The following is a 26,326-nucleotide window of genomic DNA, read 5'->3' on the forward strand; positions in this document are numbered from 1 at the left end:
TGTAGACTAGGCAGAAGCCTCAGTCAGACAGGTGGAGGAGCGCAGACGTCGTTGCGCGGCTGAGAGGTTGCACCCGCGGTTATATTCCCGATTTGGACCGGGCCGGACTGTGGAGGACGCTGCTCGGAACCCTCCTGCAGCGCAACAGCCGGATTGTGCATGGAGCCACGCTCCGGCTCGGTTCTCCATCCTAATCACCGCGCACATGCTTGAACCCTTGAGCGAGGACGCGACGCGGGGAGCGAGAGGAGGAGGCATGTAGTTGCAACGCTTTCAGAACGTGGACTTCACATGGTCTCCTCGGTTCTTAGACATCGCGACTGTTTTCCGGTCCAGCCATGGAGAACCAAGGCGCCGAGCTGCAGAATTACGAAGACGTGCACAGAAGCGGTTACCTCCGCAAGCACAAATCGATGCACCGGCGCTTCTTCGTGCTGAGGGCGGCCTCGGAGCGTGGTCCCGCTCGCTTGGAGTATTACGAGAACGAGAAGAAATTCCGCAGCAAATCTCCCGTACCCAAGAAAGTGCTGAACCTGGAGACGTGCTTCAACATCAACAAGCGGGCCGATTCCAAGAACAAGCACCTGATCGTGCTCTACACCCGCAGCGAGAGCTTTGCCATCGCCGCGGACAGCGAGGAGGTCCAAAACGAGTGGTACCAAGCCATGCTGGACCTCCAGTGCAATTGTAAGATGGCAAAAGTCCAATCAATGATGTTGCTCTCTGCTCTATGTCTCCGCGTCGGGCCCATCCTGCCTCAGGCTGTTTTTGCTCCCCATCTGCCTGCATGGCCCGTTGGATGCACTCCATTGCATTGCTCGTCTAATTCATATTTAGCGCCCCATCTACCGATGAATTAAATGCGTGCAATTCTTGCGTTTGGAATCTAAATGAGGGACCTCGTGCGTTTTTAGCGTGCCATGTGATATTTGTGCAAATTTCGGACACACATGTAACCGTGTAGCTTTTTTATCTGCAAAATATAACACGATGCGCCTTGAGTGTAGTAATATAGCAAATGAGGTGCAGCCTTATTTTTGCATGGCGCAGAGGGCATATAGCAACCATCCACGAGATGCATCATATAGCGCTAGCCTATCGCGGAGCACTCCGCTCCAGCTCGTGTTGTTGTTTTTCTGCACAAGCCCGAGAGCCCGCCCGCCTCTAATAACCTACATTTGTGCACGAGGCGGCATCACCGTGCATCCGTGCTCTTGCACATGTTTTTAAAGGGGGAAAAGGTGGAGGGGGAAAAAAAGGCGCGTTTCTATGCAGGTCCCTTCGAGTTGTTTACGTTTATGCGAGCAGAACAGCACCATCAGTACCACCACGGCACGACCCCTCCTTTTCCCCCCTCACCGACGGGCTTTCCCAGCTCTGCACCATAAGTAAATGCTAGGAAATATCTGATAAATTTGAAGAGGTTATTTTCCCCCAAATTATGTTCAAGACTCTCATTGCATATGTTGATTTATTCTGACAGTTTAATTTTTTAAAAATGTGTCGTACTTTATATTGCTTGGAATTGGGCATGTGCCGGTATGATATTCTGACAGTATGATAACCTTAAACCAAAATATCACGGTTTCATGCAAGGGCGTAGATTTGGTCTCGACATTGGAAGGGACAATATAACAGCATAACCTGGAATAAGCGGCATGGAAAATGAATGAATGAATGAACCTGCATGTACACTTTTTGCTCAGGATGGGACATTAATAAGACCAAACAGATTGGGTGTACGGGGGACAGGGCTGCATTTCTCACGAATATGAGCCTAATTAATTGATAAGCTAAACCAGGGGTGCTCATTACGTCGATCGTAACGCTAGTGTGGGACCCCACCCCCTTCCCCCAAAAAACATTTTTTAATGTACATAGACGTTTTTCTGGTTCTATAGTCTCTAGCAGAGTTCACTACATTTCTTACAGTTTAATTAATGTTAACAGTAGAAAACACAAACAGCAGGACACTTCTCTCTAAGCAGCTTCCCACTTGAGTTTGCAGGTTAGCAAGTTCACAAAGTTTAATGTTATGCTAACTCTGATAAAGGGCAAACTTTCAGTAGCAAAATTAGTGATGTGATTCCCACCTCCACAATATTGTTGTCTTTTTAAATTACGTACAGTGGCTGCTGCTGGCTGAAAAAAAAACTAATATCCCTCCTCTTCGAAGGGGGTGGAGGAGGTGGCATGTTGATTGACTCAGGATGGGACATTAATAAGACCAAACAGATTGGGTGAACGGGGGACAGGGCTACATTTCTTATGAATATGAGCCTAATTAATTGATATGCTAAATCGGGGTGCTCATTATGTCGATCACGATCGACCAGTCGATCGCAACGCTACTGTGGGACCCCCCCTCCCTTTCACCAAAAAACTTTTTTTTTAAATGTACATAGACGTTTTTCTGGTTATATAGTCTCTAGCAGAGTTCACTACATTTCTCAAAGTTTAATAAACGTTAACAGTGGAAAACACAAACAGCAGGACACTTCTCTTTAAGCAGCTTCCTACTTGAGTTTTGCAGGTTAGCATGTTCACACAGTTTAATGTTATGCTAACTCTGATACAGGTCAGACTTTAAGTAGCAAAATTAATGATGTGATTCCCACCTCCACAATATGGGTGTCTTTTTAAATTACGTGCAGTGGCTGGGGACAGGGCTACATTTCTCACGAATATGAGCCTAATTAATTGATATACTAAATCAGGGGTGCTCATAATGTCGATCACTATCGACCAGTCGATCGCAACACTAGTGTGGGACCCCCCCCCCCCCCAAAAAACATTTTTTTAATGTACATAGACGTTTACTTGTTCTATAGTCTCCAGCAGAGTTCACTACATTTCTCACAGTTTAATTAACGTTAACAGTACAAAACACAAACAGTAGGACACTTCTCTCTAAGCAGCTTCCTACTTGAGTTTTGCAGGTTAGCAAGTTTACACAGTTTAATGTTATGCTAACTCTGATAAAGGGCAGACTTTCAGTAGCAAAATTAGTGATGTGATTCCCATCTCCACAATATTGGTGTCTTTTTAAATTATTTACAGTGGCTGCTGCTGGCCAGAAAAAAAAAAAATCTAATATCCCTCCTCTTTGAAGGGGGCGGTGGAGGCGGCATGTTGTCGATATGTATTTCTGTCGGGGCCGTGTGAATGTGAGAGTGCATGTGTGTGTTGTGCGTGGGTCTAGTCATCAGTCAGGTCAAGTCAAACGTGCGTTTGAGTAAGGGAAAAAAAAGGACAGGCGCATTCAGCATGTGAAAATGGGTAAATGTAAGTTTGAACATAATGAAAATAATTCACTTCATAATGGTAGGGTCAATTCTATCCTTACAACATCTGGGAAGAGAATCTAAATGACCTGTATAACTGAACTCATTATATAATGCATATAAGGTTGCTTAAAGGTTGGTGGAGACAATTGGAGCATCGTGAAAAAACAAAACACATTTTTAACCACCGCTAGACACACTAAACATGCTGGAGTTAACTTTCGTAGCTGGTAGGAAACATTCATGTGTGTTTACTAACCTTTAGTTGAAATGCGTGTATAAATGCGAAATCATATTGGAGGTACTGCCTCCTCGGCAGCCACCCTCCGCAAACATGTTTCACATGTCGGTTAGCCCTCCTCGTCTAAGCCACGGCCATCTGTATCTTTTCTGTAGCCAAAGTATTCCCATACCAGCGATTTCGTCTTCTTCAATGGGGAAAAAGTTCAAGAGTTTCACTTCTTCCACCCATCGTCTAGCACAGCTGACTCACTGACACTGAGCAACAAACGTTGAGGGAGGGTTGAGTCTTACAGCTGCAAGCCAGGGATTCTCCCTGAATTTTTTGGGACATAAAAATAGCTAATACCTTAGGGGCAGTATGACAGAATTTTTTTGCGGTTTCGAAACATTGACGTTTACCTTGAAACCGGTAACCGGCACATGTCTAGTTTGAATGAATACTGTAGTTATTGTGGTTCCTCCACACACATTTAAAAAAGTGGGAAGATGTGACTCTTGAGGGGATGAAACAATAATGGCGCTAAGAGTAATTGGACTGTTTTTTTTTTTTTAATGATTTCCCCATATCGTTTATTAACATATCGCATGTAAAATCGGTAGCATGGTGGAATTTAGTTCTGCTTAGTGTGTATGCGTTCCCAATGAAGAGGTCTTGGGTTCAAGTTGTGCGTTTGTATAGGCTCTCTCTTCTGTTTTTTTTTTACCAGTACGTCTAAATCAGTGGTTCTTAACCTTGCTAAAGGTACCGAACACCACGAGTTTCACTGGCGCATTCACCGAACACCTCAGAATTTCATAGTAAAGCCTTTTTCACAAATTCAAAACCTAGCAAGCTAACATCTAAGCAAATTCCTGTTCAAATTTCTTCCAGATTTCTAATTTACTACACTTAACTTTGCCCTTTTGCTGTTGATTTTTACGTTGGTAAATAAATGAAACTCATTTCATTTCACACTGTTCCTTTTGTTTTCATGTCTACATTCTCATTTTATTGTCGCATCCTTACATCGTATACTATTTTCATGACGTAAAATGACGCAAATGTTTCTTTTTATTTTTTATTTTTATTTTTTAATTAACTACGCAGTTCACGCTGCCAGTAGAGCTGTTATACTTCCTCATTCCAAGTGCGAGTCAACCTTCCACCGAGCAATAGATAGATAGAGGGCTAGCAGTTGAAAGAAATGGAGTAAAACCTGTAAATTCAGGACGAACCAGTCCAAAACCTGGTCTGAAACACCACTTTGCCCAGATTTAGCGTACAAAATAGGGCTCTAATTTTTCTTAACCTTATCTTATCTTATCTTAACCAATCGAACTCCAATTGAGAACCACTGCTCTAAATACTTGTGGTTTAAAAGCAATAGCAGATTTTTTCTATTTTAATCCTTTTTAGGTGGTCCTAAATGACTGATTTTTGTTCTTTGAGATTTGATTGATTGATTTTTTTTTTTTGTTTGACCACCATTGAGTATTATTTAGAAGTAAAGACCTAATGGAATCAGTAGCCTGCATTTATTTGATTATATACTATTTTTAGTGCTGTCTAAATTTGTTTCCATTCATCTTTTTGGCAGGGTTTGTTGTGTTCATTCATGTTCTTTCTGTTCAATTGCAGGTAAATCACCTGAAGACTACGGCAGTAGTGGAGAGTGTAGCTCCCCATCTCCAATTCCAACTTTTAAAGAAGTGTGGCAGGTTAAAGTTTGGCCAAAAGGTCTTGGACATGCCAGGAATTTAGTAGGCATCTACCGACTGTGCCTAACTGACAAGACAGTCAACTTTGTCAAACTCAACTCTGATGTGGCCGCTGTGGTTTTGCAGCTGATGAATGTTCGCAGATGTGGCCATTCAGAAAATTTTTTCTTCATTGAGGTGGGTCGTTCAGCCATAACCGGGCCCGGGGAGTTTTGGATGCAAGTGGATGATTCTGTGGTGGCTCAGAATATGCACGAGACCTTGCTGGAGGCCATGAAAGCACTGAGCGAGGAGTTCCGTCAGCGCAGTAAATCTCAGTCTGTCGGGACTTCGTGCGGCGGTGGGACAGTTTCAAACCCCATCAGTGTTCCGAGTCGCCGGCATCATCCCAATTTGCCGCCCAGTCAGGTGGGCTTCACCAGGCGCGCCCGCACAGAGACCCCTGGTGGAAGCAGTACCAGCACTTCACCGACGTCACGCCACGGATTCCCGCGGGCTCGAACGGCAAGCATTGGTGCCAGGTCTGAGGAGAGTGGCACAAGTACTAGGTCGACATGGGCCAGCTCCAGCCCAAGTCTTAACGGGTCCTGCTCAACAACACCGACGCTGAGGCCTAAGCCCACCAGAGCCCCTACTCCTGCAAAGATTACCCTCAGCCTCGCTCGCTACACGCCCAACCCCGCTCCCTCTCCTGCTCCTAGCCTGTCCTCCAGCTCCGGACACGGGTCTGAGTGTGGCCTTGTGGGCGCGGCAGTTGGAGGTATGACGGTGTGCTCCTACTCCCGTGTGTCTCAGAGAGTTTCCGTTTCAGGTTCACCTAGCGACTACGGCTCCTCGGACGAATACGGCTCCAGTCCCGGTGAACACTCATTGCTCATGCCAAGTATGGCTGCCCATCACGGGCATGGTGAAGGAACTTCGAGCTACATAGTTATGGGTCAACGAGAGGGGCTCCTTGGTTCCCATCATCGCTCCAAAGGTAGACGCATTCTTCGTCGCTCATCCAGTCGAGATTCTGAAGCAGAACGAAGACTCTTAAGTAAAAGAGCGTCTCTGCCTTTGGCCACCCACGAACGTGTGTTCCCGCATCGAAAAGATGATGACGAGAACAATGAAGAATATGCCATAATGTCACAGAATGTGAACAGAGTGGTCTCTGACAGCGTGACGATGGGGGGCGGGCGACGTGATGTGGCAGGGGACAGCAGGAAAAGATTTGACAAAAGGAGAGAAGCAAATGCAAGAGCTCCTTCAGATAGCGGCTACATGTCAATGCTACCTGGAGTTACATCTCCAGCGGCAGACGATGAGTACATGGCCATGACGCCAAACAGCAGCGTGTCCCCACCTCAGCACATGCGGCAGCCTAGCTCGGAGGGTTACATGGTCATGTCTCCTAATAGTAGCGTCGCCACAGAGTTGCATGGACTGGGTATGTGGGATAATAGGGTGAGCATGGAGAGCCAGGCTTCTAGTGATTACATGAACGTCTCACCTATCAGTAGCCGCTCTGCCTGTAGCACGCCACCTTCACACCCTGAACAGCATCAACTACAACCAAAAATGTTTAATTCCTACTTCTCTCTGCCCCGAGCGTATCAGCATACCCTCTATAGTCGCTTTGAGGAGGATTTAAACAAAGGGGAATGCAAAAAAGACACTAGTGATAGCACTGGAATAGGTGGGGGAGCAAGTTTCAACAAGAGAAACAAAATGGGAGCGGTGCCTACTGGAGGTTTCCAACTCTCAATGTCTTCCTCTTCCTTTTCCTCAAGCTCAGCCAGCAGTGAAAGCCTGGAGGACAAGACCATATCAGCAGGGAAAGGGTTAAGTTTGTACAAGAATGCTGGAACGTGCACCATAGATGGCCGTCACCTACCAAAACGCGGATCGAGCTGCAAGAGCCCAAAGCAACAAAGGAGGGGTAGGCCTCTCAGTGTGTCTTCAGACATCGCTAAAGCAAACACCTTGCCTCGTGTGAAGGAGAATCTGCCTCCAATGGTGGCTCACAACGTCGGTGAGTATGTCAGTATTGTCTTTAAGGAAGACAATAATTATACTGGCGAACGACGTGCATTGTCGGATAGAGCGCAAGATGTAATTCACGGAACCCTCCGCCCCTCAAACCAGCCCGTCCTTGTTCCTGATAATGCTGCTAACCTCCCTCGTAGCTTCTCTGCACCGTTGTCCACATCTGCTGAGTATGTCAGTATGGATGTAGGGAAGTCATCAACACCCCTAAGGTCAACATTCAGTCCCCCGCAGGGTCCACCAGCTGTCGCCCCGATGGTTCGATGTGAACATGGCACATCATCTCCTCTGGGAACAGAAGGAAACTCTGTGTATCGATCCAAAGGAAAGATAGCAGCAGACACCCTGAATTCATTCATTGACAACAACATTTCAGATCCCAGCCTTTCAGCGAGACCTGCCACCCACTCAGGTCCTCCTGTCTCCGTGGAGGAGGAGCCAGGCCTGGGGTTTTCTCCAGTCAAGACCTTCCTGTCTCCCGAGCATGGTAGTAGACTTGTCCGGACTGACAGTCAGGGTCGGCGGGGTCATCATTCAGAGAACTTTAACTCCCCTCCTTCCGTACCTCGACAACTACCCTCCACTACCAACACCTTCTCAGAGGGGGGCCAGCCAGCGGGCCACCGGCACACTTCGGACTCCTTGCTGTGGGAAAGCAGTCAGGCAGCTAGTTTGTCCGACACGGCACCTCCACAAGCCTCTGCTGAACAAGGCCTTAACTATATTGACCTTGACTTGGCCATTAAGGAGAGCCCTCAAGCGGGAGCTGAGCGTTCTTCTGCTGCCTACAACATGGGAGCGGGCGCTCTAGGCAGTGGGGCAGGCTCTAGTCTGAATACGTACGCCAGTATTGACTTTTATAAGTCGGAGGAACGGAGAGCCCACCAAATTGGCAGAAAGGATGATCGAGGTAAGGTCTCACATGGCTGCAAGAATTTTGTTTATCTATTTGAGTGAGGAACAAGTTTTAATACAAAGTAATGTGAAGCCCCATTATTTGTGGGAGTTAGGAACAGCTAGAGATAATGAAAATCCAAGGGTATTTGACAAGATTTGCCAATAAGATACCACACAATTTTGAAAAAGCATTGTTTTCCTCGAAATTAAACTCCTCAACTGACCTCAACATAGTTCAAGAGACGTCAAAGTCATTTTTAGTTTACTGTACAGTACATAGTAGTAGTATGATACTCAGTAGACATTCAATTTTGACCAGTGCTGAAAAACAATTCATCATAGTTGCCTGTGAAGTTAGAATGATCTTGTTTTAATAAGATGGATGAGTAAACACTTTTAACCAGGTTGAGAGGAAACAATTGCTTCAATGAATTATCAATTTCATCACTTGCAGCCAAAACTTGCATACTGCTCACAGTCAGGTGCATACATTAGCATGCCTAGTCTCTAAGCTGCGGGTTTTCAACAAGGTCTCTTATTATGACAAGAGGGAGTTGAGTGAGAGCGTCGCAAATTGATGTGTCTGCTGCTGGTAATGAACCTTTCACATAAATGGTGATAGACAAGAAGGGAACACCAGCCAGGTGATTGTATTTGCGTGTGGGCGAGCTGTCGACCGCACCGGTTCACATGGCAACCTCCGAGTCTTCCATCATGCTGTGCATGGCTCAAAGTCATATAATGGTTAAGTGTGGTTTTGATGGATTGTCTAGTGTACTGAAGTGCATTAGAAATCAGTGGTTGTCTCACCCCCAGAAATTATACATTTTACAAAAACATGACAGCTGTGAAGTATAATATGACTTTAAGAGTGGGATTTGCAACATTTTTAATTACATTCTTATTTCGTTTATTGTGTCATCGTGGTTACGGTTTGCAATTGCTGTAAGAGTGTCTCTCCCTTCCATGTACAGTGCCCTCCATAATTATTGGCACTAGAGATGTATTTCTGTGTAGATTTGGCCATATGTTTAGGGTCATTGTCTTGCTGAAAGACCCAGTGACGACCCATCTTCAGCTGTTGGGCAGAGGGCAACAGATTTTGATTGAAAATGTCCTGGTATTTCAAAGCATTCATGATGCCATGCACCCTAACAAGGTTCCCAGGGCCTTTGGAAGCGAAACAGCCCCACAGCATCACTGACCCACCCCCATACTTCACAGTGGGTATGAGGTGCTTATCAGCATGCACATCTTTCGTGGCCCGCTAGACCCACTTAGAGTGTTTGTTGCCAAAAAGCTCAATCTTGGTCTCACGCAAAAATACACACGGTCCCAGGCTTCAACTGGGACCGTGTGCTTTGGTCAGATGTGCTTTGGTCTCATCTGACCAAAGCACACGGTCCCAGATGTGCTTTGGTCTCATCTGACCAAAGCACACGGTCCCAGTTGAAGCCTGGGACCGTGTGTGTTTTTGTGTGAGACCAAGATTGAGCTTTTTGGGACCGTGTGCTTTGGTCAGATGTGCTTTGGTCTCATCTGACCAAAGCACACGGTCCCAGTTGAAGCCTGGGACTGTGTGTATTTTTGTGTGAGACCAAGATTGAGCTTTTTGGCAACAAACACTCTAAGTGGGTCTAGCGTGCCACGAAAGATGCGCATGCTGAAAAGCACCTCATACCCACTGTGAAGTATGGGGGTGGGTCAGTGATGCTGTGGGGCTGTTTCGCTTCCATAGGCCCTGGGAAACTTGTTAGGGTGCATGGCATCATGAATGCTTTGAAATACCAGGACATTTTCAATCAAAATCTGTTGCCCTCTGCCCGAAAGCTGAAGATGGGTCGTCACTGGGTCTTTCAGCAAGACAATGACCCTAAACATATGGCCAAATCTACACAGAAATGGTTCACCAGACACAAAATCAAGCTCCTCCCATGGCCATCTCAGTCCCCAGACCTTGTTTTGTTGGCAAAAGGGGGTTGTACAAAGTATTAACACCAGAGGTGCTCATAATTGTGACACACATTATTTGATATCAAATATTTTTTTCTTTATGTGGGATTTTTTCCCCACTGAATGAATGCACTTGTATTGAAGGTTGGATTTTTCTTTTTTTCCATTAAGGTCCCATATTATTGAATAAAAAAAAATTTGGAAGCTAAAAAACACATCTTTTTCAGGGGTGCCAATAATTATGGGGGGCACTGTAACTAAATAAGGTACTCCAAATGCCTTGCAGCTTAACCACCACTGCATAACCTGAATTATATTGTAAACATTTCGAAGAACTCTGTCAGTCGAAACAAAGAATATTAACTTTGTAAATGCAAAATTTGTTAAGACGGTTCCGTATTGGCTTCATAATGTGCAGGAGGATCGTTTCATAGCTTAAGAACGACATTACTCTATAGAAAACCAGAAACATAAAAAATTCATCAGGGACATACAATTTGTGCATCATATTTATTCAGACACTTCACATTTGCATAATTGATTCATCTAATACATGTGTGATCAGAGAGCAGTAATTGCCCTTTTATTGCAGCTACGGTAAGCGAGTTTATGCATTTAACATGAATAGCTGTTCTAATATTCTGTCAATAGCTCCTATAGATTACTCCACTGAGACTGGTTGTTCAGATGCGCTGCTTCTTCTCTATGCTACATTTTAGACATGCGTATATTCAGCCCGCACAAATAGCTTTTAATCCCTCAAATAATGCGGATCATTCTATACAACTATTATATACTGTATGAATGACGCGGAATGTTTAATGAACATCGTAACTAAAATCATACTTACTTCCCAGGTTGCAAGAGTTGCATGAATTAAGAATAAAATGTTTTGCAGCATCATAAGAGTAGTGCAGGTTGGCTTAGAGCGGACATGACTCACTTTGATTTAATTTCCTTATATCAATAAGCATGCAACAGAACATCTGTCACCTTTTCTAGAGCTTAAGCACACCGTGGCCTAGAAGAATATTAACCTTCAACAGACTTGTTTCTGAGTTTAAATATAGCACAGGACTGTAATGATGGGTGCTTGCATTGCTAAACCTCAGCGGATGTTTTTGATTTTCGATTAGTCTGGATGTAGACCTTTGAATTTTGAGACACAAAGGCTCTCAATTTCTCCAATATTCAAGGAAAGTGACTCATGACAGACACTTAAGTGCGTCGACGAGTGCAGTTTTAACCACAAGCACCTTCAAAACACAAGACTGTGCAGTAAATATGTTTTACTTTTAATCCGATATGTTTTTAATACCAATCAGATACTGGTCGATTGAATACCTACATTTTTACCCGTCCGTCCGTCCATCCATCCATCATCTACCGCTTAATCTGGGGTCAGGTCGCGGAGGTAGCAGCTTTAGCAGGGAAACCCGGGCTTTCCTTTCCCCAGCTACTTCAACCAGCTCCTCTGGTGGAATCCCAAGGCGTTCCCAAGCCAACTGAGAGACATATAGTCCCTCCAGCGTGTCCTAAGTCGTCCGTGCGGCCTCCCGCCAGTGGGACATGCCCGGAACACCTTTTCAGCGAGGCGTCCAGGAGGCATCCAAACGCGATGCCCGAGCCACCTCAGCTGGCTCCTCTCAACGCGGAGGGGCAGCGGCTTGACCCTGAGTCCCTCCCGGATGACCGAGCTTCTCACTTTATCGCTAAGGGAGAGCCCGGACACCCAGCTGAGGAAACTCATTTCGGCCGCTTGTATCCGGAATCTTGTACTTTCGGTTATGACCCACAGTTCGTGACCATAGGTGAGGGTAGGGACGTAGATTGACTGGTAAATCCAAAGCTTCACCGCTGCACCGATTCGCCTGTTGATCTCCCTTTCCCTCCTGTCCTCACTCGTGAACAAGACCCGGAGAGGGTATGCCACCCTTTTCCGACAGAGGATAATGGTCATGGATATAGAGGTGCCGATCTTCATCCCATCCGCTTCACATTCGGCTGCGAACTGCTCCAGTGAAAGTGAAAATCACGGCTTAATGAAGCCAACAGCACCACATCATCTGCAAAAAGCAGAGATGCAATGCTGAGGCCACAAACCGGACCGCCTCAACTGCGCCTAGGAATTGTGTCCATAGAATTTATGGACAGAATCGGTGACAAAGGGCAACCTTGGCAAAGTCCAACCCTCCTTGGGAACAAATCTGACTTACTGCCAGGAATGCGGACCAAACTGAGGCACCGGTCGTACAAGGACCGAACAAGTACTCCAGAAGTACACCCCACAGGACTCCCCAAGGGACACGGTCAAACACCTTCTCCTCTTTATATTTTGGGTCATGAATTAACTGTATTGCAAAAAACTTTCTCTGCCAACCAGGTTATATAGATACATTATGCAGTGATCCCTCGCTACTTCGCGCTTCAAACTTCGCGCCTTCAGTCCATCTCAGATTTTTTTCAATTAAAAAAATAAATACAGATGAACTGTCCCCATCCGTAACATAGTCCCCCTCTCCCTCCTGCTGCTCTTCTTGGTCAGGAAGTGGACTGGAGTTGCTTATTAAAGTTAATGATGATTGACAGATGTTAAGGTTTGATCTTGCCAGAGATGCTTGGAAGCCGAAACTTATAATCGCCGCATGTGTCAATCATCATTTAACTTGTTAAGCAGTTGCTGTGACAACTCATTGTGTGTAAGTGAGCAGCTTGAGCGGATTTGAGTGGACTCACTCAATGAAGCATTTAATAAAGACAAGCATTTTTCTACTTTATTCTTGTTTAAAAATAATTTGGTGGGACAGTAACATGTTTAAAACATTTGAAGTGCTTAAAAAACATTTATTAAAATATATTTTATATATATATACATACATATATATACTGTTTACTAGTATATACGTTTTTTTAAAATTATATTTTGGGAAAAAAAAGTGAAAAAACATGTATCTCTTTCCAATGCTAAATCTGAATAAATACATTTTAGGGGAGAGGAGCTACTTCGCGGTTTTTCACTTATTGTATTGCGGCGGGTTCTGGTCTCCATTAACCGCGAACAATGAGGGATCACTGTAAATTAAATTCTAAAACCCTAATACAGTAGTACCTCAACATACCAATTTAATTCGTTCCAGAACCTGGTTTGTATGTTGAAATGATCGTATGTCGAGAGCGATTTCCCCATCAGAATACATTATAATTCGACTAATTCGTCCCACAGCCCAGAAACCTACGCTACATACTTAATAAATACTGCAGGTACAATTACAAATAGCAATTACACATAGCAAAACAAATAAATTAAAAATAAATCAGAAATAAAAAAGCGTTCTTATTGTCACCTTAAGGTATAAAGACTGGCGAACCGAGGTCGGACGAGGTAGAGGATACGGTGAGCCGTGGTCTGTCTAATTAAACAAATGCATTAAATTAGACACATGTAAAACAAATAAATTACAAATAAATAAGAAACTGTTTTTATTTTCACCTTAACTTACTGGCAAACGTAGGTCGGAGGAGACAGTGGGTGTGTAGGTAGAGGAGGATATGGTGAGCCATGTTATGAGCCGTATTGTCTAGCCAGTTCACTCACATGCACACCATGCTCATATTTTTCTATGATTTCTTTCTTTACTTCAATGGTAAGCGTCACCTTCTTTCTTTTTTCACCACTACCACCACCTGCTCTAAACTTCTAACTTTATTTTTCTTTAGAAAAAAAAAAAAAAACTAATTAAATCTACCCCAAGAGCATAAAAATAACAAAGAAATTTGGTCTTCTATTAAACCTTGTGTTTTTTCTTTCCAAACCATCATTTTCCTCTTAGGAGAGAAACGAGAAAGTGGTCAGCCTGAGTCAAGCTGATGTATGAGCACTTTTATCCTTAAGTGTCCCCTGAGGTCCAAACTATTTGCTTTATGAGGCTATTCTTTAATAAAGAGAGGGTCATTCAGTCTCAGTGGATCACTATGAGGCACATTCACAGCCACTGTGAGCTGATTATTGCAACGCTCAGATGTTTTTTCGATCGCATGGAGCTGATGCAATTGCATAATATGAACCTGTGCACCACTGCGCACGTCGCCCTTATCATTGAAATCATTAAAGAAAGATATCACGCGTCATGTGATGTTTACGAAAGCTGCCACTGAGTAAATGTTTTAAAGAACTAGCTGACCTGATGGACCTAACCTACTATTACGATAAATACAGCCTGAATAATAATCAATAAAATGAAAAGCATGCAATCTGTTGTTTCCTAAGAGGTCAGTCTCAAATACCTGAATGTTTTTGATTGTTTTCCTCCAGATTGTTGATTTGTGCTCAAGTCTACGATGGAAACGGTGTGACATCTCCTTGCTGAGCAGCACAACTGTTGCCGCAACACAACTGTTCAGGAGTCCAAAATATCGGAACTCTCAAAAACCATTCCTCATTCGTCTGACATGTTTTGACAACGCAACATGTGCCAAACACACCCACACACACGCACACAAAGGGTAAGGAAATGTTTATATGCCTTGCTCCGATTATCGAACACAAACCTGATGATGGATGATGTGTGATTATTTGAGTTTACAGGTCGGCTTTATATCCATTTGACATGATCAAAGCACTATGACAATCGGGCAAAGCCATAAAGTCGGTAAAAATGTCCCACGTTTGGTTTGATTGCCTCCATGATTGACATCATTGTGATTGGTAGCTAAGTAAAGTGTAATGAAATGTGATCATTCAAGGCACAGTAATGTCATCCCTGTAATTTATGGGGTCTTATTCTAGCTTGCAGTCCCAAAAGGCTTTGTTTTTGTCTTGCGTGTCGTGTCATCTTTTTCTGAAAACATGTCACATAAAAAAGATGGAAACATGGCTTGATCACAGTCATGCTTTTTGTCTATCTAAAACACAGATGCCATTAAAGCCATAATGTTTCTTCAGGACTTTTATTGAGCTGTAAAAATATTTTTTTTAAGTACAATTTCTGGCTGTGACATGGTATTATACAAAAACAACAACAACGGAATTACAAATGTTGAATATGATGATTCACATTGAAGTTGCCCTCATTTTTTCCCCTAAAATGATAAAAATAAAAATAATGCTTTTGGAAAAATAGTAACTGGAGAGGCAATGTTGAAGTATCAAATCAATATTTCAGACACCTACAGTCAAGGGCGTAGGTTTGGTCTCAACATTGGTAGGGACGTTACAACTGCATGTACACCTTTTGCTGGGGACGGGACATTCATAAGACCAAACAGATTGGGTGAATGGGGATCAGGGTTACATTTGTCACAAATATAAACCTACCGTAATTTTCGGACTATAAGGCGCCATACACCAAATTTGACACGAAAACGATATTTTTTCATAGATAAACTGCACTGGACTATAAGTCGCAACTGTCCTCGCTGTATAATGGGATATTTGCAGTAAAACATATTAACCGGTAACACTTTATTTGACAGCGGCATCATAAGACTGTCAGTAGATCAAATGAACCACCATGAAGTTTTGAACCAATTAGCTGCAAAGCTTCATTGTTTCAGAAGCTTCATTTGGCCATCACTGCTCCCTTGAAGAAGACAGTCAACCTCTGCTGCCACCTGCTGTCAACACTGTTGTCATCCAACATGCCTCCTAGCATGCATTGCAGTGCTACAGATGTTAATAACTAGAGGCGTGCGAAATTTCAGATTCTTAGATTATTCGCGATTCGGCTGTGGAAGATTCGAGAACGATTCACAGACATCCAAATTCCGATTATTGAATTATACCAGGTAAAGCGGAAATAAAACACAGTCAGCGCGGTCTTCGGGACACAATGAGAAACAGACCGAGAGTAAATATCATGTTCAACTCATGCCGCTAGATTAAAAAAAAAAAAAAAAAACCTGACTGCGGCCGTCAGCCGCTACAAACAGCGCCCAGTTGCTAGTTGCTACTAACATACGGCAACATATGGTAGATATCACAAAAATCTAGAACTAGATGTGAAATGACAGACGACGGCCATGTTAGATCATATACCAAGAACTAGATGCGAAATGACAGACTTTCCCGCGCTAGTAAACAGGCGCCATCTTGAAGTAGTAGACTTTTCTAAAAGGCTCTGTTGTAGCGAACCAAATTACTTAATTGTGGTGCATCAATAATCGATTTATAATCGAATCAGAGCCTCTGAATCGTAATCGAATCGTTAGGTGCCCAAAGATTCCCACATCTAGTAATAACAATCAAAATTCATGTTCTGTGCTAATAATTGCTTCAGTTACTGCTCCAGTTGTTTCATTAATTGCTAGTTATGGTATTTGGTAACACTTAATTTGACAGTGGCGCCAAAGGACTGTCATAAGACCATCATAATTATGACGTGACACAGTCATGAGCATTAATGAATGCTTATAACGGATGTTATTTAATGTCATCCCGTAAATTATCTCACTTTTGAATGGATGTAAAAGATCCAAGCTGGACATAAATGGAGTTAGTGCTTTAATTTGCCCGATTACACTTAATGACATCTGTCCTAAGCGTTAAGTAATGCCCATGATAGTGCCATGTCATAATTATGACAGTCTTATAACAGTCTTATGACGCCACTGTCAAATAAAGCGTTACATATTAACCCAAATAAATCAACAAATAAGCCGCACTGGACTATACGCCGCAGGATTCAAAATGAGGGAAAAAAGTAGCGTCTTATAGTCCGGAAATTATGGTAATTATTTGGTAGGCTAAGTAATCAATGCAAAAATAAATGTGTATTGACTTACACCAACTTTCATGTGTATTTTTCAGGTGATACACTGTTCGATTCAAACCTTTGTTTTCAAAAACTACTTAAGATACATTTTGAAAACTCACAGAATAAATGTCTGGATTTTATTTGCAATTTTAATAATTTAATTTTTAATAATTTGAATTGCAATATTTAAACATGAATTATATTCCCATATTTACATACTTTTTACTTCGACTATGATTAATGTATGAATATCTGAAAAAATGTCTGCATAGACCTGCAAATAAAAATTTTGCAAATAAATAATGTAGAAAATAAATACATCTTAAATAAATGCAAGTCATCAGCCAATCAAATGTAAATTTGAGGAGAAAATTGGACTGACACATCCAGCAAGTGAAACCAGGTAAATGTCAGTCTTAACATAATGAAAATAATACACTTAATAATAGTAGGGTCAATTCTATCCTTACAGCATTTGGGAAGACAAAATTACATAAAATTATAAATATAATTGACTCATTATTTTATGCAAATAAGATTGCTTAAAAGTTGGTGGGGACAACTTGAGCATTCTGAAAAGTTGGTCGTATTATGTCCCTACCGTCCCTATGCAAACCTACGCCCTTGCCTAAAGTACGTTACTAGTGAATTAAAACTAATCACTAGGTTACAACAGTGTGCTCCTACAAGTAGTATTACTAACTCCACAATGTGTAAAAGTCAATTAGTCAAACTCTACCTTGTTATTAGAAGTGCACATGTAGTGGTTCTACCGATGTACTCTGTATCAGTAGACATCATTACAACCCATTGGAAACATGTTTGTTTTTTGATATAGGTAATTGGCAGTCAATATTATCAGCACAGTAAAAATGTTCAGTATAGAAGACACATGGCAATGGTTTGACATTATTAAGAGTTTTGGTGTTCCACATGGAGGCTCTTCTTTATAAGTGTTCCTATGAATCACTTGCAATGCAGTGTTGTTTTCGTCAACAATGACAATAACTAATAAAATATTTTATAGAACATTTTTTCATGACGTGACGATGACTAGCTAAATGTGGTTTGGTAAAACATAACGAAACGAATACCAGTTTTCGTCTGACGAGACGAAAATGCTAAATAGTTTCTGTCACGTACTTACAATGCGCGACATTTTCATATTGTACGTTGAGTATGTCAGCTTTAATCATATCAGTGTTTGGCTCGTGTCCCTCATGTGAGATGATCCCTCACTCTTCTCACCGGAGTTTAGGATGTGTTTCAAGCTGGGCTGCGCTCTGTCTTGCTTGTTCGTAAGCACATGGTAAGATTTGTTTTCTTATCTTGGCAAGAGAGAATATGCAATGTTGCTTTAGCCTCGTGTGTTAGTCCGTGCTGAGTGGTCATCACACACGAAATGTAACTCGTCGCGTTAACCATAGCCTTCACGTTAGGATTTAGCATCAACTTTAGCGTGGCAAGCATCCTTTTAAACTCTCTGACTTTTTTTTTTTTTTAACGTACTGTACAGTTCGTGATGTCTAGGTGGGTTTAATTGCTTTTCCAGCTGAGTGTGTACTATCTTCACGAAGTTGGCGTTGTCCTTGTCGAAGCTACAATATGTGCTTGTCTATGTGAATTGGAAATTGTTGGACACCTTGGGACTAGACATGTGTCAATTAGCAGTTTCAAGGTATACCGTGGTATGAAAACGTCAAGGTTTCAAAACCGCAAAACTTTTCCGTCATACCGTCCCTAAGGTATTAACTATTTTTCATGTCCCGAAAATGCAGGGAGCAATCCCTCGCTTGCAGCTGTAAGGCTCAACCCTCCCCCACTGGTTGGTGCTCAATGTCAGTGAGTCAGCTGTGCTACATGATGGCTGGAGGAGGTGAAACTCATGATTTTTTCCCCCCATCGAAGAAAACGAAATTGCTGGTATGGGAATACTTCGGCTACAAAAAAGTTACAGACGGCCGCGGCTTAGAGAAGGAAGGCCAACCGACATGTAAAACATGTTTGCGGCGGGTGGCTGCCGAGGAGGCAATACCTCCGACATGATTCCGCGTTTAAACAAAATTAAAGTTTAGTAAACACTGTCATGAACGTTTCCCACCAGCTACGAGAGTTAACTCCAGCGTGTTTAGTGTGTCTAGCGGTGGTAAAACATGTGTTTGCTTTCTTTCTGGCAACTATCTGTGTTCAGAAAGAGTGTGTGTATAATGTAAACATGATACGAGTCATACAAACGTGCTTTTTATGGAAAATAATTGAATTATTTTTTGTTAGGATGGTAATAAAGTTGAGCTGTGGTTGTGGGTTTAGGCTCACCTAAAGGACTGCATTTATTTTAATTTTATTTAGAATATTTCAGTTATTTTTTTATTTATTTTAACTTAACATTACACTTATGTTGCAGTTTGATAATATGTTTAAAAAGGTTTTTTTTTTTCTAAACCCAGACCTCATAGTAACACATTTTAAAGCTGGAATTGCAATAACGTGGTACCGTGAAACCGGGATATTTTTGTTTAAGGTCATCATACCGTCAGAATCTCATACCGGCACATGCCTACTTGGGAATAAAACTTTTGAATTTTACAGACTAAAACATTTTGAGTAACTGTCGACTAAAACTAGACGCAATTTGACGAGATTTTCGCGACTTAAGACGAACACATTTTGAAATGACTAAAATATGACTATTTTCATCCAAAAGACAATGACAAAAATTAAAAGGGCTGCCGAAAACAACACTGCTAGAATAGTTACCCATTAAAAATGACACACAAACATAAAATGGAGGATTTCAAATTAAATTGAGTCGCATCTGTAGTTTAATGGAAAGAACCATCACTTCAGGCCACATCGTAGGCTTTCCACACAATTCCACGTGAGGCTTGTAAAGTATCTTATGTGATTAAATGAACCATATTGTCAGGACCCCCTTAAAGGATGCATTTATTCCTGTTGCCATGGCTTTTTATGCAGCATGCATCCTTGTGCATACCAATTGGCCAATCAAAAATAATGTTCTTCCGCAGCATTATTTGGTCAGCGTGTCCCAAGTATACACTCAGTACCTCAGACAAACTGATTTGGTACAAAAATTGCCTTCAGTCCACTATATGGTCTATAGTTGTGGTACAAAGAGAAAAACAAGATGACATCATATTTTGTGTTTTAGCTAAATGTTTTCGAACCAACATGTACTGCGATTCCAAAACGAGTGTGTACATTGTTTGTTGTTTAAAAAAAAAAAAAAAAAAAAAATCAATGTATATTGTTCTATGGTTCATACTACAGTATACAAGATAACAGCATTTACGACACTGCAGTTGTTTTTTATCATTTACATACCAGTTTACGCAAATATAATGTGACACATGTTATTCAAAATATACAGCATACATACAGTATTTTGATTAATGATATTTAGCCTAGATATCTATATACGCTTTTATAAAGTGCCTCTTTTTTGATTGTAGCTGTTTTACACAATCTTTCAATGGGTAGTGACAATACAAAAACGAGTGAGGAAACATTGGTATCAGCAAATAATTTTCAAAATTGCCTTACTGTTTATCTGAAATATGAAAAAAAAGATTTTTTTTTTTGAGGGTGCCTAACAGTTAAGCCACTATGTAAGCATCCCTTGCTGTTATTTGACTTTGTCAAGTTGAGGTTTGGCCCAAAATCCACAACACGGGCTGCTATTTCATCCTAAAAAGGTTACCGGACAACATGTGGATTCTAAATTGTACACGTTTTAATCTTGAATCCTTTTTTTAACGACTTTCTGCAACGTTTTTACCTGACAGCTTTCACTTTCTTGTATATAAAATACTAACAAAGCAGACTCATATCAGGCTGCAAATGAAATGTATGTATTGGTTTAGGCTTGTAGTGTATCTTGAACCTCAAAGCAAACATTATTTGAACTCTTCAGAGCAGCTAAGCGCTTACCTGGGCTAGTACACTATGAACACGCTTGTGTGTGTTGTTTTTCTATATTTGAAAGTGGATTCAGTCCCCAAATGGTGTGAATAGTGCTCCTCTTTGCCTTTACCCAACACTCGAGACCTGGTGTGTTCCTCTCACAACCTAATATTTGTATTATTTCTATTGGTTATACTGCTGTTAGATTGCTAAATAACAACAACAAAAATATAGTCTGCCTTGATTGATTTATAGACAAAATCAATCATAAATCTGATTTCAAAGGAATAATTCTTTCGTTGAAGTGCTACGGGGCCAAAATGTTTTTCTTTTTTTTAATTCTTCAATGAAAATTTTTAAGAGTGTTTTTTATAAAGTTAATGTGACTTTATGACGGGCTGCATACAGTACCCAGAACCACTGAAAGCTGGTTTGGTCCAATTTCAGTTTATATGAAACACACTGTAAAATAAATCAAAATGGAGTGAATTTATGATTTAAAAACAAAGTGTGAGATGGCCAAACTCAGCGTATTTCTGGTTGCGTGTATACAGGGTACAAAGGAAGAAGGCTTTCTCGATGTATTTTTCACACTGGTAGATTTTCCCACATTCAGAATCATATTTATGATGTGTTTTCAAGAGGGTTAGTAACAGCAAATAAGGGCAATCGTGTGGTCGCACAAGAGTGCACACCCGCCTATAAATGGACTCAGAATTAACTGGAAAATGTGCATCTGTTTGGAATAATTTATAATTCGCTTGGACCATGAATTAAACCTCCAAAACATTTTCGCTACTGTGGAAACCTAATTAAATTTTGGGTTATGAATTGAAAAGTTTTGTTTGGCGCACACAAAAGATTAAAAGAACAAAACAGTGAAGGTTTATTTATTTATTTATTTTTCCTCCAGTGACATAAAAGTTATCAGTCTAAATAACAATGGAAAATTACTGTTGCAGTTCTTGAAAATTTGGCATTTGAATAGGGGTGTGCACTTTTTTTTTTTTTTAATGCACAGTATAAATTCACTCAAACTCAGAATTTGGTAAGAGATGACAAAATTGAAATGTACTTTATTACAAAATTTCAAATGAGAAATTAACCTCTAAACACTTGTAATTTAACTAAACAGACGACTTGGTTGAAGAGGTCCTTTATAATCTTGTTATTCCTTCAGTGATTCTCTTCTAATTAGGGATTACGAAGTCATTCTGACTATACCTCATAATCTCAAAACCATGCAGACAAAACAGTTGGTAGTTAAACCCCTGACGATCTAAGAGCACAATAGGTCATCAAACAGGAGCAAAATATCAATAGAAGCTCTAAAACTGCTCCTTAGTGAAGGACCGGACTCTAAGTGTGGGAAATGATACTGTATTTACAATCAAGATAGCATCTGTAATTACAATGGAAAGAGCATTTTATGTATTTTAAAGTTATTGATACTACTTTGATAATGATGTAAAAAGATTGAACATGACCTATGTAAAATATCATGTGTATAGAGGAGTTCAATGAAGGGGTGGGAAAGTTTGGGTTGAGTGGGGTTCATTCTTGACCAATTCTTTCCAAACAGAATCTTGATGATACTTGTCTGTGATGTAGACAACCTCAATGTTTTTTTTCTATATATAAAAGACAAAGTGGAAAAAAAGAACATTTGTGAGTCTTTTATTTAATATGTATTAAAGTCCAAGTTGCAAAATTTACATTATGTGCCACCAGACTGTCGTCAGGCAACACTGATCAGACTTTTTAAGGTATTAGCCAGACTTTATATTTTTAATCCCAGACTTCTCTGGTCTACCAGATGGTATATTGGCAAGACCATTGCGTGACAAGATGCCACTTTATGTTTCTCACACATGTACTTTTTGGATTTGCTAATTCAAAAGTTTGGCTAACCCATAGACCTCATAATGTAATTGAAGGGACACGCGGCGCAGGGCTGATAAATCGGGGGCCTGCATTGTTGGCCAGGCCTTCAAAGTTGACAGGGTGGAATCACAGACAAAGAGCTATTTTCGTTGAACATTCTTGTGAAGAAAAGCTTAAATCCCTGAATTCTTTACAGTTAGGGACGTAAAATAGTCTAGATTCTTGGTTAAAAGCATAAGCGGAGTTTGACTTTTGGGGCGGGGGGGGGGGCGGGGGGGGGGGGCCGCACGACATGTTGATGACCCCGAAACGCAGTGTCAGCAATAAAATTAACTTACAAGAATATTTATAATAATAAGTTGACAATGAGCGTTTTTTGTTTCCCATCATTCTTGAAGGGAATTCTAAACTCAGGCTGCCTAGGCAATACTTTTTGCCAAGATCGTCATCCATTGAATATGGTACATTGTCGTCCCAATGTAGGTACCCCAGTCCAAAATTGTATCCCCTGGGCGGGGCCATATGGAGGTCGATTTGAGTCTTTATTATTCGACCCAAAAAAAGTTGCTTCATTTAAAAAAATAATAATAATAAAAAAAAAAAAAGTTGCTTCAATCAAAATATATATTTTCAACCCCCAAAAAAGTCTCTTCAATTAAAAAAAATTTGTTTAAATTTGAAACTCAAAAAAATGCTCGTGAAAGCTATTTTTCTTTGATTTTTTTTTTGGATTAAAGTAAAGTTTTTTTTTTGATTGAAGCAACTTTTTTGATCGAAGCAATGTTTATTTGTGTTTGGGCCACATTTTGGCTAGGACATTTTTGTCTTTATTATTTAACCAAAAATAAGTTGCTTCAAAAAATATATTTTCACTTGATTTAAAAAAAAAAAAGAAGAAAAATTTCCAATCACGGAAAAAGTTTTTGAGTGCGAAAAAATATTTGAGATTGAAAAATTTGCATTTGAACACTTTATTTTTCATTGAAAAAGTTTTCTTTGATTGAAGCAATTCTTTTTGTGTTTGGGCCATATTACGGGTAGGACATGTGTGTCTAAATCATTTAATCCCCCCAAAAATTGCTTCAATTCCCAAAAATATTTTCAATCAAAGAAAAAAAATAATTTGAAAAATTAAAATTGCCCTCCCTTATTTTTTTTAATTTTTTTGTGGAAAATTATATGCAAAGCAAATGACCGACAAAGTTGCCAGTCACATGATCTGTTCGGAAAAAATATTTTGAACCATTATAAAAATATACATTTCTGTTCATTTAATTTTTGTTGCAGTTTTATTGCTTTACAACTTTTATATATAGGTAAGTCAATTACATGCAATGACACTTTTCGGCCACCGGGGGGGGCTAGCCCTGATCCCCCTTTTAAATCCGCTTATGGTTAAAAGCAACAACAACAACAAAAAATGTGCAGGTAGCATTTATTTTACGTAAATACGTCAAATGTGCGGCTGGTCTTTAAGTTCATGGTGGCGCCGCCTTAACACAACAAAGAGATTTTATGTTGAAATTCTTGTGAATAAATGCTTAATCCCTGAATTCTTTATAGATATAGACGTAAAACATTCTCGATTCTTGGTTGAAGGCAAAAAAAAAAAAAAAACGTGCAGGTAGCATTTATTTTACGTAAATATTGCGAACTATGATGCTAATGCCTTAGCGGCTAATTTCGCCATTTTTTTTCACATTTCAAAATGCATGCATGGCACGAAAAATATAATAATTACCTTGAATCCTCGAACAAATCACTCCTGAGACAATCCTTCCTGTTTGTATGTGGTACAGCTTTCGTACTTTTTTAACTGAAATCCACCATTAGTTCGCTGCGCGTGTGTGTTTGTGAATAGCTCCTCTTGTTGTGGGCGGCCCCCTGCTTGAAGCAGTTGCGCAGTGCATGGCCGAGCTAACCCGTCAATAATGGCTAACCTTTATTAAACAAATAATTAATGCTTGCTAAAAGTCTTACAAGTCCAAGTTTACATGTAACTTAGATGAAACCACACACAGATCAATGTTGGGCACACACAGCATTAGGAATATTTATCTGTCACATCAATATTTTTGGGCGAAATGACCACCTGCACATTGACCCCATGAAGACTGCTTGGGTTTGTTTGTATGTAAGCCTGCCGCAATATGCAATAATTCCATTTATCGCGCAATAAATAAAAATGAAGGCGGTAATTTTTCTGCTGCGATTTATCGCCTCGCCTGCACGTGCATGCGCGCGTGCGGCAGACGTGCTGTTAAAAGTTCGGATTCCTCGTTACCAACTGCGCAAAATGCATCTTCGTTCCAGGTCCGGCAAAAACTAGCGCCGGAGCCAATCGTTCCCATTATGTCCTATTGTTCAAAGTATACCGGCCGCGTCAGTGCTCCGGAGTGACTGTGGACCATCTATGGCGCGCCGGTGTTGTTGACGTGTGGGCGCTCCCGTCAGGAGTGACATTTCACGCGGGGCGGCTATTTTTCGGCACAACGCCGGATATTTACAACGAAGTCCGCCAAAACATTGTTACCGACTTGGCTGCTACGAACAACCTTGCTTTGACAACAAACAGCTGAATGAAATTAAGAGCGCTGTGCTTCAAACTCGTCCTGTTTATGAAAGTCGATTGTCATATGCTGGTGTTGTGTAGTAATGAGCAGACGTGACTTCAGCGGCGCTTGCTAACTTTTTTAATGCGCGCACACACTAAAAATCATGAAATGGCAAACTAGATGTGCGACGTCCCATGCCATTGGCTACGTGAGTCCAGAGTGATTATGGGACACGTAGTCCATATACTACATCGATGAATTATAAACCACCATGACTGAATGGAAGTTAAGAAGGCCAAATCAATCCATACCAGTGACTATAGATAATGTTGCAAATATTGTTAATTCAGTACGTGACACAGATGGATTCGGACCACAAATAGGATGTCTTGCTTATGTAGTCAACCTAGCTGCTAAGAGAGCTGTAGCAATCAACAGTGTGCCCTGCCTCAATTTACAAACAGTAAAGATTGTTCTCAGCACTTTTATACAATTTTTTTCAGATCATTAAGAAGTAAGCACATAAATATTATGCACTAAAATGCATGTTTATATGATGGCAATTTAATTTTTGTTCGTTAGCAAAAAAAAAAAACAAAAAAAAAACGAAACAAAAAATATAATTGTTATTTTTTTACAGAGCATTAAATGTATTGACTCGGATCGAAAATCGTGTCCCCCGTATCAAAAATTGTACCGAACCGTGACTTAACTGTATCGTTGCATCCCTATGGAACACCATTGCAGAAGCTATGACGGGAAAAGTTTTCATTTGCCTAAATGCTTAAGTTATTAAGTGCATTTTTTTTTTTTTTAAACACATTTTATTTATTCTATGTTTCTCTGCGATATCAATATTGTTGTTTTTTACTTAAGAGGCATGGTCTATTGTTTTTAGTTGTGATTTCTTAAAAAGTATTTTTGAATTTAAGGGTAAATATTTATTGCGTTTAAATGGGTGTACTTGATCTATTAATACATACTGTATTCTCACTGTGTTATTGTAAATTGGTAAAAAAAAATTGGGGGGGCGCAATAATATTGCAATAATTTATGAGAATAATTATCACACACTAAAATTTGTTATCGCGACAGGCCTATTTGT

The 26,326-nt window shown here is 40.8% G+C and overlaps 1 protein-coding gene across 2 annotated transcripts; it reads left to right on the forward strand.

The window, feature by feature from the left end:
• Positions 1 to 22,904, forward strand: si:ch211-284e13.4 (insulin receptor substrate 1-B). 2 transcript variants are annotated; one of them, XM_057821371.1, is made up of 3 exons: positions 1 to 687; positions 5,146 to 8,166; positions 14,419 to 22,904. In XM_057821371.1, the coding sequence occupies exons 1-3, from the start codon at positions 339 to 341 to the stop codon at positions 14,424 to 14,426; spliced, it is 3,378 nt and encodes a 1,125-aa protein (XP_057677354.1). In that variant the 5' UTR covers positions 1 to 338; the 3' UTR covers positions 14,427 to 22,904. The 2 variants fall into 2 exon arrangements, with proteins under 2 accessions (XP_057677354.1, XP_057677353.1); XM_057821370.1 differs by lacking the exon at positions 14,419 to 22,904 and having other exon boundaries at positions 5,146 to 9,183.
• Positions 22,905 to 26,326: the final 3,422 nt, after the last annotated feature.

Source organism: Corythoichthys intestinalis, chromosome 18 (assembly GCF_030265065.1).
Source record: "Corythoichthys intestinalis isolate RoL2023-P3 chromosome 18, ASM3026506v1, whole genome shotgun sequence".
Classification (NCBI taxonomy): domain Eukaryota; kingdom Metazoa; phylum Chordata; class Actinopteri; order Syngnathiformes; family Syngnathidae; genus Corythoichthys; species Corythoichthys intestinalis.